The following is a 22,343-nucleotide window of genomic DNA, read 5'->3' on the forward strand; positions in this document are numbered from 1 at the left end:
GGGAAGCTCGGCAGTCAAAAACCAGGTGGTGACAGTTGTATGTCATATAGGACATAAGATTATGGAGATAATCAGCAACTGACAAATACACATAGAATTCTCTTTTTTCTTTCCTCTTTCAGCTTGGTGAGAAGTGTACAACTTACCAGCAGCATCCTGCATTTGGCGCCGGGCCACTTTCAGACCAGCATACTCCGCTGCTGCTGCGACCGCCTGGGCAAAATCGGCATCAGTGAAAAAAGAGCCATCAGAAGAACTAACGCTGGAGCGTCCACTGGAAATGTTGTCCTCCTCTGAGGCAGAGCCCCAACCATTGATCATGGACCCAGTGACAGAGCTCTCCAGGTCCCCGACACTGGAGGCAGGGGTCTGCTCCAGCCCACGTAACAAAAGCCTCCTGGTCTGCATCTTGGCTACTTCCATGTCGGCTTCGTCTTCTTCCTCTTCTGGCGCATCCGTATCCATATCTGAGACAAGGGGTCCTGAAATGTAGCCGTAGGTGTGGGGTGGGGAAATCGGCCTTGGAGGTGGAGGTGGGCTCACCGGCTGCCGTCTGTAGGAAAATGAATAAACAGGTATGGCTTAGCTCATTACTTAGGACACAAAAGTGTAAACTAACCAAGAAATTCACATAGTGATAGTTTAGTCACTAAGTCTTGTCCCACTCTTGCGACCCTATGGCTGTAGCCCACCAGGCTCCTCTGTCCATAGGATTTTCCAGGCAAGAATACTGGAGTGAGCTGCCATTAAATTCACAAGCTTCCATGGAGCTCATTTGTTCAGGAAAAACAATGGGAAATCAGGGTATGCTTAAAGTATTATTTTTGAGTTGTAAGAAATTTATCTCAATACCAGAGGTACTTTTAAGAAAGCTGGGCTACCTTTTGATTCAAGCTTAATAGAAATAGACTCATCTATGGATAAGTCTCCTTATGTTTTATCTTTTGAGTTGTTGTTGTTCAGTTTCCAAGTCACATCCAACTCTTCATCACCCCATGGACTGCAGCACACCAGGCCTCCCTGTTCAGTTATGCTTAGTTAAAAAGGGGTGAAAAAAAGTGGTAAGCAATACCTATTTTGAAATTGACACCTATGTATTTGTCCCAAAGCATATGGAATCCTGGGGCTTCCCAGGTGGTGCATTTGGTAAAGAACCCGCTGGCTCAATGCAGGAGACACAACAGACACCAGCTCCATCCCTGGGTGGGGAAGATCCCCTGGAGGAGGAAATGGCAACCCACTCTAGTATTCTTGCCTAGAAAATCCCATGGACAGAGGAACCTGGTAAGTTACAGTCCATGAGGTTGCAAAGAGTCAGACATGACTGAGCATGCACGCATGCTCTATATGGAATATTACTGACAGCGTACAATGACCAAAGACAGTAGACATTAATTCTGAAACAGGCTGCTCCATAAATGTATAAACATGTTCCCTTCCCTGTCCTTCATGGTCACTCCTACCACTGCAAGCAAATGGACATACTCATTTTGACTATAAGAGAGTAGAATTTTATAGGATTAAAATATTATGCATTGAGCATATGATACAATTTCCTTTAGATTTTATTCTATTAAAGAAACAGCCAAGAGTAATTTTTCTCCAAATTGCTCACTTATAGATATTATTAGCTATTTTCAAGTATATGACTTTTACCATTATTCCTCCTATCTGTTTAACAAAATGTTTACAGGTATTTTTCTTAGTGCTCTGGATTTAAGTTCACAGAGTTAACAGTAACTGGTTTCCGCCATCTCTCCACAGATCTAGAGAACCTCAGTTAAAAGCAGTCTTTCCTCTCCCCTCCTGCACCATCAAACACAGTGAACAGAAGATGACTAAGAAGGCAGAGAGCACTTAGACAGTGGAAAGCAAAGTTTGTGGGAGGAAGTTATTCCCAAGTGGGAAGAATGCCAAGTGATTAACTCCTAATTGGGAAAATACCTGAAAAACAGGGAATGCATGTAGTGATTCTACCTGGAGGACCACCTAGTGACGTGCTCAACAGCTTTAGTCAGTGCTCTTGTTGCTGTTCAGTTGCTAAGTCATGTCTGATTCTTTGCAACCCTGTGGACTATAGCATGCCAGGCTCCTCCATCTTCCACTATCTCCTGGAGTTTGCACAAATTCATGTCCATTAAGTTAGTGATGCTATCTAAGCAAGGTTACAAACAGCCATCTAAATGAGGTTGCATGCTAAGTTGCTTCAGTCATGTACAACTGTTTGCAACGCTATACACTATAACCCTCCAGGCTCCTCTGTCTGTGGGATTCTCCAGGCAAGCATACTGGAATGGGTTGCCATGCCCTCCTCTAAGCAAGGGTTAAAAAGGTAATGGAAGGGAAATCTCTTTTCAAAAGGTCATGACAACACTTCATCAAACTCTGAGCTCCTGAGAATAAAGAGGATAGAGTCACATGTACCCCAGTCTCACTGCAGCACTGTTTACAATTGCCAGGATGTGGAAGCAACCTAAATGTCCACTGACAGATGAATGGATAAAGAAGATATGGTAAACATATATAATGCAATATTCCTCAGGCATAAAAGTGAATGAAGTTGGAACATTTGTAGAGATGTGGATGGATCCAGAGTTTGTCATACAGAGTCAAGTAAGTCAGAAAGATAGAAATATTATATATTAATGCATATACATGAAATCTAGGAAAATGGTACAGCAGAATGATTTGCAGGGCAGGGATAGAGATGCATATGTAGAGAACAGACGTGGACGCAGTGGGGTAAGGGGAGAGTGGCATGAATTGGGAGAACAGCATAGATACATTTATACTACCAGGTGTAAAGAGCTAGTGGGAAGCTGCTGTATAGCACAGGGACCTCAGCTTGGTGCTCTGGCATGCCCAAGAGGGGTGCATTGGGGGTGGAGGAGGGAGGCTCAAGCAGGAGGGGATATATGTATACATATGGCTGATTCACTTTAGTGTACCACAGAAACTAACAGACCATTGTAAAGTAATTATACTCCAATAATATTAAAACAAAACAACAAAAGAAAAACAAGCCTGCCAGTGTAAGCACTAGTGCAGGAGGGTAGGTGAGATTAGGATTTAGTGTTCTCTGGTGCCCCTATGGCTTGGGAGACTAGCAGAGATACAGTATGAATGCCACTGACTGGTAGTCTACCTGAAGATGTGGCTAAATTGTTCAAGAACTATGCTATGCTATGCTATGCTAAGTCACTTCAGTCGTGTCCGACTCTGTGTGACCCCTAGACGGCAGCCCACCAGGCTCCCCCGTCCCTGGCATTCTCCAGGCAAGAACACTGGAGTGGGTTGCCATTTCCTTCTCCAATGCATGAAAGTGAAGAGAGAAAGTGAAGTCGCTCAGTTGTGTCCGACTCTAGCGACCCCATGGACTGCAGCCCACCAGGCTCCTCCGTCCATGGGATTTTCCAGGCAAGAGTACTGAAGTGGGGTGCCATTGCCTTCTCTGGTTCAAGGACTACACACGTCTATAGATGTTGTCCAGGATAGAGTGCTTCATCAATGGAAGCTGGTGCCAGCCCCTTTCCCTCACCATCCTTATGATACTCATAGAGCAAGATGAGACAGAACAGTCATTAGGGCTGACCAAGAAGAAGACTGGATCCTTGTCCACTTTATTCTTTTTATGTATCCTCATCCTTACCTGAGCACTTAAGAGAATTGACTGGGAAGAGCAAGATAGAAAGTGATTAAAAACGGAACACACTAGTTACTCCATGTCACCATGGCTACAGACATGTTCAGTCTGCAAAAAAATCTGGAAGTGTATCATTATAGTTTTAAAATTAATAAGATCGAGTAATAAATTAAAAGAAAGCATACAAACAAACCCATATAGTTTCTGGTCAAGATCTAATTTGCAGACCTGCTACAGAGAGAAAAAGGGAAGTTCAGTATAGCACAGTGGTTAGGGTGGCATGATAGTTATTTGAAGAAAAAAGTTTAGTGCTTTTTATTCCAATGAACTGAGACACTTCAATAAACATGTTTTATTAACACAAATAGAAAGCATTAAAAATGAAGGATTACTAAAAAATACTATAATTAACTAATTGGCTGAGCACCTACTTTCCAGCTAAGTATTATACAATGTTAGCTTATTTAATTCTCACAACAGCATTCCAGGGTATTTATTTTATTATTGTTTTAACAGATGAGGATATTGAAATTCAGAGGAATTAAAGACCTTGCCAAAGGTTCCCATGACTAGTATGTATACAATTTAGAATTTAATCTCACATTCCATTTCCAAGGCGATGGCCTTTCCTCTAGGTACGGTGTTATTATACATAAATATTCACCTATACAGGCTTCCCAGGTGGTGTGAGTGGTAAAGAACCCACCCACCTGCCAATGCAGGAGATGTAAGAGATGTGGGTTCGATCTCTGGGTCAGGAAGATCCCCTGGAGGAGGGCACTACAACCCACTCCAGTATTCTTGCCTGGAGAGTCCCACGCATAGGAGGGTTACAATGAGTTGGACACGACTGACGTGATGTAGTACACATACACGCATGCACATATACACAGATGTATGTACATATGTAACATATTGATATATACATATACACAGTTGTTTAGTAAAATGTGTTATTTTTCGTCATTTCTGGGTGGTTTCTAATGCATCTATGGGTGGTACTAGAAGAAATATGAACAATGTACCAAAGCTGAAGTTATTTAAGAGATTAAAATGGATAATTGCTTCAATATGGAGTATGTTATACACACAGGGGGAAAACCTTTGTTTAATTTGGATTGCAATAAAATACCATACTTAAAAGTCAATTTACAGCCTTTGTCAGCAGGCACATCCAAAATACCACAAGAAACCTTTTTTTAAATACATGTAAGACTTTTTAGCACAAAAGGAGCTATTTTGACCATCAGTGAAGGGATATAGGACAGCCAACTTCACAATGAAAAGATGTCAGCATTGTTGTATGTGGATAAGTCACATTATGTGAAGCCAAAACATCTTCATGTTAAATGAGGACTGGCTTTTAACTACCAACACCCTGGGCAAATGCTGGGGAAAGACAGAAAATTTTATTCAAACCATCTGTAAATAAGGCAAGCCCAGGGAACGTGTGATAAACATGTACAGTTTGAAATATGTAATATATTCTATTTGAAAACAAAAAGCTATTTCAAGATGCTGTACTCAAGTGGGACTTGCCACAAATAAGCCTCAACTCCCTTCAATTTTTCCCTCTGTGGGGTTTCAATGTCTTCTGAAATAATGTACAAGTATATGGCTGCGAATCACAATACTCTAGGCTCCTGCAAAAATGATGCCTTCATAAACATGTTCAAGAGAAGAAGAGAATAATTCCATTAATTTATGAAAGCAGGTATCTATATAGTTTACCATAAAACATTTGCCAGGCAAAAGATGAAAGGGAGAAAATACGTACCTCCGATTTTTTGCTAAAACTGGTATAGCTTTAATATTTTGTATGATTAACTATTCCCCAGTTTTTAACAGACAAGATATTTAATTTTCTTTGACTTGTTTTCCTTCCAACTATATCATACTCAGTTCATCTATACTAATAAGATAACAGTGAATTTCCTATTCCATAACTACAGTAAACACAACAGTATCAGAAACTTTTTAAAACAATATATGCAAATACATTTAATTATATTATTTTCATAGGCTGAAAAGAGAGATGAAAGATTACTATTATGTTAGTTAATCTAGTTTTAGACAAAAATGGAATACCTTAGAAGCTCATTAGAATGTCAAAATTGTATTATCCACAATAATGCTAGTATGAAATACTTATCTAATTAAATATTACAGTTATAATGGTTTTAGCTCAGTAATTTCTTATTCATGTACATTACACTATTTATAATGTCCATAATAAATAAACATAAAAGTAAAATATGCATTCATTCTTTAAACATTTACTCTGTATCAACTATGGTGAAGAAACTTCTAGGTTCAAGACCAAAGGAATCACAAGAAACAAGACCTTAGGTAATGGCTTACAGTTTGCACTTTAAGACAGAAATATTCAATTTTAAGGCACTCACATTTAATAAACTAACTATGCCACCAGGCCATGGCAGACTGTATTTTACAAAGATGTTCCTAACAGTATCTTCTATCCACAGTGGTCTTCTGGGACGAGAATTAGCCATCCCTTTGTCAACAGTGGGAGTTTAGTTCTATGTCCTGAATCTGGATGGATCCCACAACTGCTCTGACCATAGAATATGGCAGAAGTCAGACTGTGCCAGTTCTGAATGTAGCTCTTAACTGGCCTGGCAACTTCTTTTCCCTGACTTATAAGTAGGCTGCTGCCATGAAAGAAGTGCCACTCCCCTGAGACCCCTGTGTTATGAGAAGCCTGGGCTATGGTGGGGAGACCCTGGAAGATGAGACTACATGTGGAGAGAGAGGCTATGGAACCCTGAGATGGCAGACATATGAGTGAAGAATCTAACTTGGAAGTAGATCTCGCAGCCCCAAAGACCAGAAGAGGCCATGTGGGTTGGTGATGAATTACCCAGTTGAATCCTTTCAGAATTTCTGACTTGTGGAATTGCAAGTAAAAGAAAATGGTTTTAGGTGATGACATTTTAGTGTTGTTCATAGGCAGCACTAGAAACAGGACTCAGGCACTATGCTAGAAATTCAGTTAAATAAAACAGACATAATCCTTGACTAAAGGGACTTATAGTCTAGTGGAGGCGACAAACAGCTAATTAAACATGCCATGATAATGCAGTTTTCTCCAAGCCCCAGGAGAGAAGACATCTAGGACACTGTGGGAACATGTAGAATTGGCTCCAACTTAGAGCTGGGGCATCAGGGAAAGACTGTATGGAGAGTAGTTTCCATTTAATCTTGGATGGAAAGGATACACGAGTATTAGCTCCATAAAGAGAGGGGATAATGACGGCCTCTGGAAGACGAGACGGCCAGTGGAAAAACCTCAACATGGCTGAGAGTGCTGGGTGTTCCAGCACTTGACTCTTTAGAAACCTGGAGTAAAGGCAACAGCCACACTGAGGAGGGGAGTGAAAATGGCTAAGCATGGGGAGGCACGCAGGGGTCAGATCACAAAGAGCCTTGATTGCTCCATTAAGGAATTTTGCCTTTATTCTAAGGGAAATGAGAGGTCACTGAGAGATTTTAAGCAGTGGAGCGACTTGATCAGTGTTGCATTTTAGGAAAATACCTCGGCACCGTCTGCAGCAAGATGATTAGGATGAAGAAAGGGCAGGGCTAAAGGCAACAAGACCACTTATGGACCATTACCGGAATACAGACAAGAGAAAATGGCTGGAGGAAGTAGCAAAGTGCCTTTATGGCTGGAGATACGTGCATTGCTCTGTGTGATCATCAAGCAGTAAAAATCTGCAGGAACAGGTACTTGGCTATAAAGGTCTGATTCTTTGGAATGAAATTTATAAAGAAATAACTATCTGTCTTTAATGAATGTATCATTAGTGGAGTGACAAGAAACAGAAGTCATCTACTAAATGGGTAGGTTTCTGAATAGGCTAAGGATTTGAAAAGAGGCTTGACTCAAAGACTTCACTAGAGATGGGAATTACAGCATCGTGTATACTATCAAAAAACTAGACATGACTCATATGTCTAATATTAAGGAATTTTTAAAATAAATAACAGTACATATTTGTTTAAGGTGAATATCTAAATAGTCATTGGCATGGAAAAATTCACTCTTCAGTGAAAACAGTACTTAATAAGATTATATTGGCAAATATATCATCACATCACAAATTCAAAGCAATATGAGATTATATAGAGATGAAGGTCAGAAAAGATCTTTACTGAGGACTTAGCAGTGACAATTTCTGACTACAGAGATCATTGGTACTTTTATATTTTCACTTTATCTATATTTTCAAAAATTTCTAGAGTAAACATGTAGGATACACCTTCAGCATAGAAGAGTAGTAATAGGTTTTTGTTTAATGGGCTTTCATCTACTTCTTTTTCAAAAATATTTTCAGGCAAATTAAACATTTTATTATTTATTTTATTTTTTTCCCCATGCTGCACAGCATGTGGGATTTTAGTTCCCCAACCAGGGATTGAACCTGTGCCCCCTGCCTTGGAAGCACGGAGTCTTACCACTGGACCACCAGGGAAGTCCCATGGGCTTTCATCTACTTCTTATTAGTGCCCAGGTTTATTTCCAGCAGCAATCCTGGAGATACGATTCTTAATACCCTCATAGACTGAAAGTCATACCTTTTAAAACAGGCTGAATGTAGTCATAAGAGGATTTTAGGTACAGATACCCAGTGCATTTCCCAAGTATACATGTTGACCTTGAATTCACTCCCCTAAAACAGTAGCAAGTAAGTCAACTTCACATTCTCCTCTAGTAAAAGATTCCGCTTATCAGATTTTTACTGAAGAAAGCTTTGTGGAACTTGATGACGGGAGCAGGACATAAGCACTGCTCTCAAAGAGCTTTTGGTTTAAACAGGGAAAGAGACACAAATCGCCAGTGCTAATGCAACATGAAAACCTGATTACTGTGTTAGCAGAGTGGTGAGCAGACCATTATGAAGAGTAAAGAACAAGATGAGTCGATTTTTGCCAGGCAACAAGAAAGTTGCACAGGTGGTACATCTGAACAGAGCTTGGAAAGATGAGAAATGCTGGCCAGGCCATCAAGAGAAATAGCATGTACCGAGACACCTGTGCTCAGTGAAGACACTAAGGATTTTGGTGACAGTCATGGAAGCAAGAGCAGCCTGACCCCCACCACTAGCTCCAGTACTGCCTTCCGTGGGCTGGTTCCTGGCATTGCTGACAAGGTGTTGGTGAGTTCAAGGTAAATTCAGGGAATTTCAAACAGACTAATTCAGGATGGGGAACACATGTATACCTGTGGCGGATTCATTTTGATATATGGCAAAACCAATACAATATTGTAAAGTTAAAAAATAAAATAAAATTAAAAAAAAAGAAAAGTGGATGTGTGGGAAGTGTTGGGAGGGAAGAGGTAAGTAAAGGAAAAAGGACTGTAAAAGGTATTAAAACAGGGCTAAATAGACTGACTCTGAATGTGGAGTAACATTATTAGACTGGTGGGTAAAGAAAAACAATGTGGAGAGTGGACAGAGAAGGTGAGGTAAGTGGTGATCAATGCAGGGATACAACCGTATTTAAAGGGACCAGGACTGAGGGCCTGTCTTAGGGGCTCTAGGAGAGGAAACATAGGAACAAAATAGAGAGTATTTTGGAGTTAGAAATGAAGGGACTTGGTGAATCATTTAATTGGGGGAATGGTAGTAAGATAATGGAAAAAATTAAGAGAAGGCTTTATACTGATGATTCAGTGGTTACTTTCTGAAGCCTGATACAAGTAAATGGTATAAGCCAGCATTCAGAGGACTGAGGTGTGAATAAGAATTAGGAAAGTAAAGTGACCAAAGAATCCTATGGAGTAGAAGAGACCAAGAGCAGCATAAAAAAGGGGAGGCTAAGGGAAGTTTAAAAAGTAATAGGGTTAACTGTAAGGAGAAAGGATTGAATCAAGAGGAAAAGGCTGAAAAGGTAAGATAGATAAGCTCGATTTTTGATTGTGATCAAGAAAGGTGAAGACATTGACCTAAGGAAAACAAAAGAAGCGCTTTCCAGGAAGAAGATACTGGGTACCATTTGTAACACAGAGGAGGATGCTGAGGAAATAGGTAATTTGAAAGAATGAGAAAAGAATGTTGAGATATTTCAGAGCTAACAGCGTCTATTAGCATCTCATTTTCTCTGAATAAGAGTGGCAGCAGAGATGGTTGTGACCTTAATAGGGAAAAGAGATGTCTTATTTGTTCTCAGTCTTCCTGAAGTTCCATGGGTTAATAACATTAAATTTAAATGTCTGGCAATCCGACTTCCCCCTTGTCACGCAGGAGAAAATTTAACTACTTCCTTCATTTTACAGAGTATATGAGTTAAATTTGGTAATAACCTCTTACTGATAGAATAGTTCAAAGCACTGCAAATTCTGTTTTGATCTACAAAATTCAAGCAGCATAAACCAGAATTTGTTATTCATTCAAGAATATTGAGGTGAGATCTTCTGGGGCAAATAATATACTCAGTTTCAAATGAAATTAGGGATACAGAAAATAATATATATATATATATATAAAATGTGTCAAGGACAATAAAATACTACAAACAAAATCATCAACAATGAGAGAAGTGCTGACATGATGCAATAATAGCTTTTACGTGGTAGAAATGACAAGTGAAGGATTTGTGCATAACAAACGTGCTGGTTGGCAATGCTGAATACATAGGTTAAAAAGTCTAAGACACACACACACAAAGCTGATTTTTGATCATGATCAAGAAAGGTAAAGAGGTTGACCATTTCAAAAGAACAAAAGAAGAGTTTGCCAGGAGGAAGATACTGGGTACTGTTTGTAACACAGAGGAGGATGGTGAGGAAATAGGTAATTTGAAAAGTAATTTGAAACATACTATTAGTAGCTTAGACAAAAGGACTGTAAGCTAACATCTCAACCAAAGTAAAGATACCTGAAGTCAACACAAAATGAATATACCAAATTCATCCTGTAACGTTACAGCTTTTAAAAGCTGAATTTGAATCACTCTGCAGTCTGAATTTGAAAAGATAGGAGGAAAATCTCTCCTTCACAGACTAAAGACATGGCATGGCCACGCATAAAGAAAACTAAAATACAAACCACCCATCATCAATAAGATGTTATAAGATAAAAAAAAATGATTAGCAACCCATATATTTACTACATGGTCTCCATGTGTTTATGAATGCAATTATCCTAAGTGGGTGAGAATTAAGGCACATTATTTTATGGTTGCAAGTTCACTGGGATCAATTAATCTAATGTTATGATCAACAATATTGCTTGATATGCTAATTACCAGGGAGGGCTTCCTCTGTGATGATACTGGAAAAAAAGCCCCACGTGACCTGAAAAGTACTTCGGGTAAGAGCATTCTGTAAATGCCACTTATTAGTGGAAATGAGCCAATCTGTTAGTGAAGAAGCCGAATGACCCCCGTACCTCCTGTCAGGCTGGTGCTGCCCATGGCCCACCTCCTCGGGACAATCCTGTAACATGGGCTGGAGTTCTTCCTGCGGAGAGGGCGTGAGAGTGGCAGTGGACTGATGGCTGTAAGACACGGCAGCCGGAGAAGAGGCGGCTCCCCGCACAGGGGGAGTGGGACCTCGTTCATCTTCCTCCTCTTCTAGTTCACCTTGTTGCAGATACATCCGTGCTGGGGGCACGGGGCATGGCATTTCTTGGTCATAGCTAGAACAAATCATAAGGACACTTAGACTCACTTCAGGTTATTCCAATGAACTATCTGTAGAGTTAGTGAAATAGTATTGAATTGCTTTTGAAATCTGAATGTTCAGGCCACCTTCAGAAGGTATTGTTGGGACTCCCCTGGTGGTCCAGTGGCTAAGAACTCACCTGCCAATGTAGGGGACACGGGTTCAATCCCTGGTCTGGGACGATCCCACATGCTGCTGGGCAATTGAGCTCGTGTGCCACAGCTACTGAGCCTGTGTGCTGGGGCTACTGAAGCCCCTGCACCTAGAGTCTATGCTGCTCAACAAGAGCAGTCACCGCAGTGAGAAGCCCACGTACCACGACTAGAGGGCAGGCCCTGCCCCCCGCAACGGGAGAAAGCCCACACACAGCAACAAAGACCCAGTGCAGCCATGAATGAATAAATAAATAAGAATTTCCAAAAAAAGAGGTTTTGTTTTTTGTGTGTTTTTTTTTTTTTTTTAAATAGCTCACTGTCATAAAGATGTGTGCATTGCTATAGATAACGAAGTTTTCTCCATGGGATTACAATTCAGTTGGCTCATCATAGGCTCTGAGAAGTCAGGCAATAAAGAAATCTAACAAAGTTTAATTTAGTAAGCCCCAAATGTGTTTGATCTCTTCAATCCCTCCAACTCAACATGATCTCTAAAGGACTATTCAGGATGGTCTTGAACATAATCCAAAGACAATATGCTAAATTCTGAGAAAAATTACTCTTGAAAATCCCTCTGGGGGGAGATACATTGGAGATCAACTTATTAGCCCAATACAATCCACTTTACCTCTAAAGTCATAATAGATCACTATTTCTTTGGTTGAGCACAAAATATAGCACAGTTGGCTTGCATTTAGGATGGTGAATGAAAAACACAATAAATAAAATAATCAACAAACTATAAAACATCCCCTCTCCTCCACAGCTAAAGCTATGTGGAGGCTCTAAATGAGTCTGGTGAACATTTGTTCCTTTCTCTTTTATCTCAGGGTATAGAATTACTAGTTAGAATGGCAGTAACTTGATGCATTATATAAATTGTGTTCATGTTACCCTTCTATCTTATTTATTCTCTACCTTGTTTACCAGAACTCAGGAAAGTTGATGCTCATATAACATGATTTCTTTGTACCTTTATATCTTCTTTTTTTTTAAATTTAATTTTATTTTTAAACTTTACATAATTGTATTAGTTTTGCCAAATATCAAAATGAATCTGCCACAGACATACATGTGTTCCCCATCCTGAACCCTCCTCCCTCCTCCCTCCCCATTCCATCCCTCTGGGTCGTCCCAGTGCACCAGCCCCAAGCATCCAGTATCGTGCATCGAACCTGGACTGGCAACTCGTTTCATACATGATATTTTACATGTTTCAATGCCATTCTCCCAAATCTTCCCACCCTCTCCCTCTCTCTCAGAGTCCATAAGACTGTTCTATACATCAGTGTCTCTTTTGCTGTCTCGTACACAGGGTTATTGTTACCATCTTTCTAAATTCCATATATATGCGTTAGTATACTGTATTGCTGTTTTTCTTTCTGGCTTACTTCACTCTGTATAATAGGCTCCAGTTTCATCCACCTCATTAGAACTGATTCAAATGTATATCTTCTTTTAATGAACAAATCCCACTATCTGTGACACTTCCTCCTGAGTTTCCTATATCTCTTGTACTCCTTTTGACATTCCTCTCTTCTACCTTAAACTGTTCCCCAGTTCATTCATACTCTACTTCTAAAAATCTCTAGAATCTATTCCTTTTTCTCCACCCTCACATTGCTTTTTATTATAATGAGCACCACTCTCCGGCTAGTCACCTGTTTCAGGGTAATAAGTGGCTCTTTAGTTGCCTACAGAATAAAATATGAGGACCTAAACAACACAGTCAAGTATCTGTATAATCTGGCAAGAACACTGGAGTTGCTTGCCATTTTCTGCTCCTGGGGATTGTTCTGACCCAGGGATCAAATCCAGGTCTCCCGCACTAGTAGGCAGATTGTCTACTGACTGAGCCACCAGGGAGCCCTTATGATGGTGGGTTCCCTGGTGAAAATGACCCCCAGCTGTACTTCTTTAGGGCTGTCTGGGGTTCCCAGGGGCAAGAAGGCTATAATGTGCCTCAGTGGAGAAAATATGTGTATTAGATAAGCTTTGCTCAGGATGACTTACAGTGCTGTTGGCTGTGAATTCAACGTTAATGAATCAACAACATATATTAAATAAGGTGTCTTTAAACAAAAAACGTATAAAAGAAGGTATGTATGGATCTCCATTTCCATCTCCAGGGATCTTTCTTATCCAGGGATTGAACCCAGGTCTCCTGCACTGCAGGCAGATTTACCATCTGAGCCACCAGGGAAGCTCTATGTATGGATAGACTGACAAAAATGTAACCAGAGCTTAAAGGAACCTAACCTTGCATTTTTCTGAAGATCAATGGTTCAGTATTTGCGAATTCAGTGATTAGAAAATAAAAGTAAAGAGACTTTGTTTCCTGTCATAGTTGGAACTCTAAAACTGTTTTTTGTTTTGTTTTTGTGGAGAATGAAAGAACAATGTCTTCATTTCAATAGCAGTCTTTAGAAAGACTATTTCTGGGCTGATTTTGCATTTTCTTTTTTTTTTTTTTAACTTACATTAACTTTTGTTTTTTTTTTTTAATTTTATTTTATTTTTAAACTTTACATAATTGTATTAGTTTTGCCAAATATCAAAATGAATCCGCCACAGGTATACATGTGTTCCCCTTCCTGAACCCTCCTCCCTCCTCCCTCCCCATTCCATCCCTCTGGGTCGTCCCAGTGCACCAGCCCCAAGCATCCAGTATCGTGCATCGAACCTGGACTGGCAACTCGTTTCATACATGATATTTTACATGTTTCAATGCCATTCTCCCAAATCTTCCCACCCTCTCCCTCTCTCTCAGAGTCCATAAGACTGTTCTATACATCAGTGTCTCTTTTGCTGTCTCGTACACAGGGTTATTGTTACCATCTTTCTAAATTCCATATATATGCGTTAGTATACTGTATTGGTGTTTTTCTTTCTGGCTTACTTCCTGATTTTGCATTTTCTGAGTTAATTCTCCATATCAAAGGAGCTCTCTTCCCCTGATCAGCCGAGTGAAGCTGCTGTTTTTGTTTTGTTGGGTGGTACCACATCTAGTTCTACAGATCCTGGAGCGAGGAAGCAGCATGCTAACTCTCTAATTGCTGTCCTGTGGGTTCTTTACACTCATTAAATCCGTGTGAGAAACAATTCAGCCAAGTTTAAACTTCTACAGTTTTCAGCAGAATGTGATAATATCTGAGAGCAAACAGTTTTCAGGATGCTGGAGCTGTGTTATAAACCCATACACTTAATTTATGAAAATTTAGAGATGTACAACAGAAGTTTTGATATTTGAAAAATACAAATATAGTGATATATAAGTGATCTCATATATAGTCATGATCATGTATGTTAATTATATGTATATAATTTAAAATACTTATAAATATGTAAACTGTGTGTGTGTGTATCTGAATGGGGGTGTGTGTGTGTGTGTATGTGTATGTATTCATGACTCATGATTCTGAGTTCCAAAAGAAGCTTCTAAGATATGAATTCCTTTTGTTGTTGCAAAGCTGAGGAGGGTTTCTAAGTCGTCCTGACCCATCAATATTGTTTTAATCAGAGACAAATGTCCATGGACCTTAAGAATCAGTCTCCCTGGTTGATTTAGTTTAGTAATTAATATTGGTTTAGGGAATCCTATTGCTCCAGTTACATCTGCCCTAAAATCCCTCTTACCTTTCTTCTACAGAGATGCTGTACTCTTCACTGTTGCTATGAGGAGGAGGATGTGCTGGGGGAGGGGGCAGTAGGTCTGCCCAGTTCATGCCACCTTGCTTTGGTACTTTGGGTGTCCGTGCCCCTTTCTTGTGCCCTTGACTCCCTGAAAAGAAACAAAAGGCAACTTTTATTTCTGAATTTTAAGACTTTTCTATTATCCACAGATTAATAATCCACATATTATTAATAATCCAAAGATTATGTTCTGTAAATATGATCTTATAATTCACATACAGAGGTAAACACACTTTTTTTCTTAAATTTTAAACAGAACTTTGTACAAAAGAAAATGCAGAATACTGACAAGTTTAACTGCAAAATAAATAGTGAACGAGCAATAAAACCATAAATGAATTTTTATAAGTCATATCATTAATAGTGATATTCTTACAGCAATTAATTGCATTATGGATTATCATCTAAAACAAATGAGCTGTAGACATACTTTCTGAAGTGCCTTTCTATTATTTAATTGCTGGAACCTAAAATACAATATGATACAGATACGATCTATTACATTTCCACTGTTGCATTAAATTACCGAGTATATATAATTTGTACTTGTCCACTGAAACGTTTTAGGCACAATGAAATTACTAGTTTTTGTCAGAAAGACAGGTGCAGATGAAAATAATTGCTGGAAGAACTAATATATCTAACAACAAAAGAAGCAGAAAAATGGTTTTTAAAAAGGAGCCGAAGTGTTTTTAGCCACTGTTTCTATAAAATTATGGCTTAGAGTGAAATAATGTTGCTTGAAAATTGTTAGAAGTTTAAAATAGCTCAATTATTCAAGTTGCCCAACATTCTGGTATTAGATTTGGTATATTCTTTAAACATAGGTAGCTGTACATTTTGGTATATTCATTTTAAAATAATGTTAGGTCAAAGATATTTGGAGATAAAATGGTTTTTGTCCTCCTCCTCCAATAGGATATATTCTACATTATTACATAAATTACAGACAATGAGTCTGTAATTATTTTTCTTATATGATCCCTTAAATTCAGTAAATTGTCTTTTTTAAAAAAAAAAAAACAAACAACCTTTCTGAAACAGCTCCAACTCACACAGTACATGAAACAGGTCTGAATATATTCAATGAGACTTATTTTTTTTAGGTCCCTTGGGAATTTTGAAATGACAGTGTTTGTGAGGCCAGACGTCTTGCACTGGTCTGTTACTGCACCAAGTGTGGGCTGAGGGACAGGCTGTTATTTATAAATTATGATGGCCTGGCTTCTGCCTGTGTTCTCTCTTCCTCCACTCACTTGTCTTGTCTTGGAATGGCTATGCGTGTACTGAGGAGTTGCCTGTACCCACAGCCTTTGTCTTGATTTCCTGGCACTCATCCACTGTAACAACTCTACCTGTCCTGAAAGGCCTTACATCACAAATCTCACCTTTACTTCATTTAATTGCCTCATTCTCTACCCTAATTACCACCAGATTTCACATCATGGGACCTTTTTACCGCATATTCACAGACTACTAAACACCAAGTAGCAGCAGAACATCAGGATCTATGTATCTAAACTGAGGGATGGAGAAAGGCAATCGAATAACAACCAAGAATCTTTTTTTTTTTTTTTTCATTAAGACGTTTTTCTCTTTAAGTGCCTAAGAATTCAAAGAAGAAATGGCATGGGATATCAAATATAAAAACACTTTATATCATTGTCCAAGAGGACATCTTTGAAAATTTTCTCTTAATTTAGAAATGCTTAATGCTTCTGTCTACTTAGGCAGAGGTGAGAATCCAAATAGCAAACTCACCCCTAGAATGTACTGAGTAATAATCTGTCAGTCTAGCTCTTTTCCAGTGTCTTTTTTTATAGTTTAGAGTTTACTTTAAAAAATATAAAAAGTCATTTGATAAGATTTGTTAAAAACAATCAAACAATACACAGTAAAACAAGAGCAGATCTAAAAAGGTATAGAGCTATTCCTAACCTCCTTAATTCAACTAGGAACAATTTCAATCAGTGACAAAACACAGGCTACAAAACGCCAAATCAGCATGCCTTCATCAAGGCAAGATGGTAAAATGCAAATACTATATTCATTACGGAAGAGGGGTAGAGACATTTGGCTAAAAGCACCTACTGGCAACTTTAATCCAGTTGCTAGGAAGTAATATATCTACCCTCTCCTGGAGAAACAAACTAGAGTCAAGATCAATTGGTTTTGTCCTCATTGTGGTGTGACTTGCCACATGTTCGTTCTAATAATGAACCGCCTTTAATTAGAAAAACAGGGCTTAAGTGCCAGCAAGCTCCCATCTGCAGCCGCTATCAGGAAAACAGCTGGCAAACAGCTGCAACAGCATGGAAACCACAGGGGAGAGGCCGCGGTGTGGCTTCTGAGGCTCGCACACGCTGACGCTGGGAGGTTGCTTCACGAGATTTTAGAGCAAGAACTAAGTAAGGGATAGAGAGATCATTAACTGAGGCAGGTTCCAATTGTACCTAAATCTCATGATACTATCTCTTGGGCTTTTGATTCTACTCAAGTGTGCCGAAGTTTCATATGCTTTAACAGACTACCTTCAAATGGTAACATAGTTAGCAGATTAACTGTATGTGCAATATTTTTAGTTATATTTTTGCTGAGATGGAAAAAGTGTTTCAACTGCCTTTAAAGATTCAGTCATGCTTCTGGCTTTAATAGAGCTCCTTAAAAAGGAAGAACATAGGAGCCTCAATCTTCATTACCAAATAGAACATAAAATGGTTCAATGAGTGGACAGTAGTTCACATTGCAGACAAGACCTATGCCTGGAAGATTCAAATCATATAAAGTGATTAGACACGTCATATTTCAGATCATTAGCATTCAAGCTAAAGGAATGTACCATCTCTTTAAAGGAAAGACTGGCCTTCTCCTTGGTTTCCCTCACTTACCTGATGTACTACTTCCCCGGTCTGAACTGTTGTAGGATCCTCCAGTATTCTGGTCATATGACTGGTTGTATGGGATAGTTGGAGCAATTGTGTCATTTGCACGATAATCTGGACATTTCAGATGGAAAAAAATGTTATACATTTATTTTGGTGCCTCAATCACTTACCAAGGATTAAGCTTTTAAATTATCATATTGATCACTTGCTAAGATGGACATGTGTTTAGGATGAAAGGTCAAGGAAAAAATAAAGATCTTTAAACATGTCTACCTCAAGATATGTAAAATATAAACTCTTTGTGTCTTCTTTACATGAATCAGAGTAAACATAAGTGTGAATGAATCCCACCAGGGACTATTTCTTCTCTTTAAAACACTTATAAATCAGCTAAGGCATAAGTCAGCTTTGCTTGACTTCTTATCTTTAAAAATATGGTAACAAAATAATTTTAATAACAATAAATCGGGAAAATGTCATGTCTGTGAATCATTAAAAAATAATAAAACATAAACCTGAAACTTGCCAGGAAGATTACGTCTAATTAAAAATACAGATAAGAAGACGAAGTATCTCCGTCTTCCACAAATACTTCTGCTTGCTGAGGGAGAGGTGAAAATCTGAGCGAAAAACTCACCCCTGGAATGTACTGAGTAATAATCTATCAGTCGAGCTGCATTCCAGTGTCTTTATTATAGTTTGACATACCAAGTCTGTTTATAAGCAGTATAAACAATTTATCACAGCTCTGAAATATTTGTACAGAGGACTGTCAGACCTTTCCAAAGTCGACAATAAAGCTATATACTCTGCAGGAATAATATGACAATAGTTTGAATCCCCACTGTAAACTCTCTGATTACAGAACCTCTCCTATTCATCTTTGCCATGAACTCACGTATTATGCTAAGTGAAAAAAGTCACATGGAGAAAGACAAATATTGCGTGATATCACTTATAGTTGGAATCTAAAAAATTCAACAAGCTAGTGAATATAACAAAAAGAAGAAGATTCACAGATACAGAGAAGAAACTAGTGGTTATCAGCAGGGAGAAGAAAAGGGGAGGGGCATACAGGTAAGGGACTAACGGCTATATTATATATAAAATAAGCTACAAGGATATACTGCTCAACACAAGGAATGTAGCCAGTATTTTATAACTATAAATGGAGGGAACCTTTAAAAATTGTGAATGACTACATTGTACACCTGTAACTGCTGCAAGAGTGTACCTCAACTATATTTCAAGAAAAAAATGGTTAGAAAATATCTATTGAATTGGGTTATTATACCAATCAAATGTTTTCTTAAACTGGGAATAAAGCAAGATGAGTGACTTATTAAAGTAAAACATATAATACTATCTCTTGGTAATTTCCAACTGTAATACATTTAGCTTTGAACTCAAGCTTAAAAAAAAGAAAATCTGTGTTTCTAATTATCTGCAATTAAATGTATCCTTTACCTGGACACTCATACAAACTGTCCTGACTTATTCAAATTAGAGCATTCCCTTTATTTCTAAAGGTATAATTTTGTAAATCATGTTATTAAAGCAGTAACCTAAAGGAACTACAAAGAAATCAAATACCTATCCCTTCCAACTCACCCATTTACAATAGAGAAACATTCCCCTCAGGCCATAAAATACTATTCTGCAGTTATAAGTTAACGCTGAACTCAATTTACTTAAGGTTCTACCCTGACAGACTTCAATCAGGTCAAAGAAATTTAGGGTCTAAAATCATACATTGCAGCAGTCATAGTAACCACAAGAGGTAGGAGAAATATAAAAAATTGAACCACTTCTCCAGTTCAAGCCTAATTATTTTTTTTCAGTTTGATATAAAAATGCCACTCATTTATATGACCATGTAGAAGCAATTATCTTCCATTCTCAAGTGGAAAGAATGGGAGAGTCTATTTATTTAAAAGGTGAGGTATTGTGACGGCTGTCCATCTGCCTTATGAATAAAAGATTCTGTCCGGAGCAATCCCTCACCTATGATTAAATTTAAATTAATCTCAAAACCATTTGGAAATACTTATATATTATTATAAAATCAATTTTCCAAGGTTATTGTTGTGCTAATTAACTTTTTGACACTGGAAATTTTGAAACCAAAGAAATCAGAAAACCTTAGTGACAAAAGACAGATTTCACTCGCGAGTTCCTGACAAGCTTTGGCATTAGCGCTGAAAGGTTAAGGAAGCCAATACAGAAAATGGTGGGAATAAAGGCAAGTCTCTTCACCTTTGTTCAGTTTGTTTTGCTCCATGATGTTATACTGAATTGGTGCCACTTCCTGTTTCTGCTGTCCGGGTGGCTTCCAGTGCTTCTCGCCAGAGTCTCCACTGCCATTGTTCATGTTGTTGCTGAGGTTTGACTGGATGAGCTGGGTGGTGGCATAAGGGGTGGGCTGCCCTGATGGATTGACAAAACGCCCATCCTTCAGATTTGGGCTATTGAAGGTTTTCATCTCATTGATTTTGTTACTAAGGTCCACATCACCATAAACAGTTGACTCAGGGAGCATCAGATTTGTTTGTTTGTTATCCAGTTGGTTGTTATAATTTGCTATACAATCAGCTATGTGCAATGGAGAGGAAAAGGAAAAAGTCATTCTGCATGGTTATTCGTTTTAAATTTCCTTGTAAGAAGCTTTGTGAGTCACAGTATAATTGTTATATAAAGTATAAATGGGCTTAAATATGATGAATAAAAAGGACCAAGTATTCTTATGTCCTTTCTAAAGAACAGAATCAAGTGTTTTTAAAAAAAAAAAAATTAAGGGAGTAAGAGAGGATATATAATGTATATGGAGACTAAATAATTCTGAACTTAAGTTAGTGTTATGTAGTTTATAAATAATGAACTCAATTTAAGTAATTTTCCTTTAACAATCACATTAATGGGAAATGCACTAAGAGAATAGAATATATACATGAATATCTTTATGTGCCAAGTTTAAATTTTCTAATCTGGAGTTACTGAACTATTTGAAGTTACTAGCTAGCTGTTGAAGCAACAGAACAAGGCTAATATGTTAAGAGTGCAGACCTTTCCCCTCCCCCAAAAAACCTCTGCCTTCAGATCAAATAACTTGAGATTTCAATATTGTACAAAATACCTCTATTCAAAAAAATGAGGAACAGAGGTAAAGTGATAGTAAACTATACTGAGGAGAATTAGTTTTTTCCTTTGGTCACGTAAGATAATCATTATCAAGAAAAGCTATTATATAGTCATTGTGCATGGTTTCATAATGATACCTCAAGATATATAAAATGACAATAATGATGGCCAAATGAATCACAGTAGCCAGGGCAATTTAATCAAATAACACCTGTAATAATCTAATGTTTCAATTTCACTCTAATCTTTCCTTCATTTAAATATTTAAGAGTGAAATAAGTTTTATATATATATATATATATAAATACTTAAGGTCTGCATTTGAAAATATTAAAATAGCAGAAAGAACTAAAATCATGTAAAACTAAAATATTATTTAAATAAAAATTTAGTTAAGTTATAATAGTAAAAATACCACTATTTTATTCATAATGGCTGCAGCATTAACAAGTTCACCTTGACGATGAGTTTTCAACTAAATATCGAAAGAATTGATGAATTAACATGGCTACTATTTAAGATGCACAAATGAATATAGTTTTAAGAAAAATTTGCAACTTCTCTATCCTACTGAATTCAATTACCTTGTATTTTAACTACAAATGATCAGGGATCAGAGGTATTTAATTAATCTGGGTTTTAGTAATTTTATCTCTAATTTTTAGGTATTAAGCTTCATGTAAGAGTTATTAAAATATTTTTAATGGCAATATAGTTTTGACAATCTCATTTTTCTTTGCCAATATTTCCATGACTGCTATCATATGGAAATGAACATGTTCCATTTTGCACTGTCTAATACAGTAGCCACATGTGGCTACTGAGCACTCAAAATGTGGCTAGTGCATATGAGGAACTGGATTTTAAATGGTATTTTATTTAATTTAAATAGCCACCTGAAGCCAGAGGCTACCATGCTGGATAACTCAGCTCTTCATATTAATTTACAAAATGTTGTCACTTTGTTCTCTTATTGGCCTCAGCATAATCTTTCTTTTATTTATAATTATGTGAGCACTTCTCTGCCTAGATAACTAGAATACCGACCTCTGAAGAATAGGGACTGGGTCACATGGTTGCATCATTTTCATATCCAAATTCAATGGAGACTATGATTTGTTCTTTATGGTACATCATAA

General features: G+C 38.0%; 1 protein-coding gene across 9 annotated transcripts in view; it reads right to left on the reverse strand.

The window, feature by feature from the left end:
* The window catches only part of ROBO1 (roundabout guidance receptor 1), a 1,291,095-nt gene that overhangs the window by 22,226 nt on the left and 1,246,526 nt on the right, over positions 1–22,343 (reverse strand). For 7 of the 9 annotated variants that reach the window (XM_045165073.1, XM_045165072.1, XM_045165075.1 and 4 more), the window contains 5 exons: positions 20,323–20,658; positions 18,070–18,177; positions 15,125–15,269; positions 11,059–11,307; positions 147–553 (listed from right to left, as the gene is read on the reverse strand). In XM_045165073.1, coding sequence (XP_045021008.1) covers positions 147–553; positions 11,059–11,307; positions 15,125–15,269; positions 18,070–18,177; positions 20,323–20,658 — 1,245 coding nt within the window. The remainder of the gene's footprint in view (positions 1–146; positions 554–11,058; positions 11,308–15,124; positions 15,270–18,069; positions 18,178–20,322; positions 20,659–22,343) is intronic. The other 2 variants (XM_045165076.1, XM_045165077.1) reach the window with 1 other exon arrangement.

Source organism: Bubalus bubalis, chromosome 1 (assembly GCF_019923935.1).
Source record: "Bubalus bubalis isolate 160015118507 breed Murrah chromosome 1, NDDB_SH_1, whole genome shotgun sequence".
In the NCBI taxonomy this organism is placed as follows: Eukaryota; Metazoa; Chordata; class Mammalia; order Artiodactyla; family Bovidae; genus Bubalus; species Bubalus bubalis.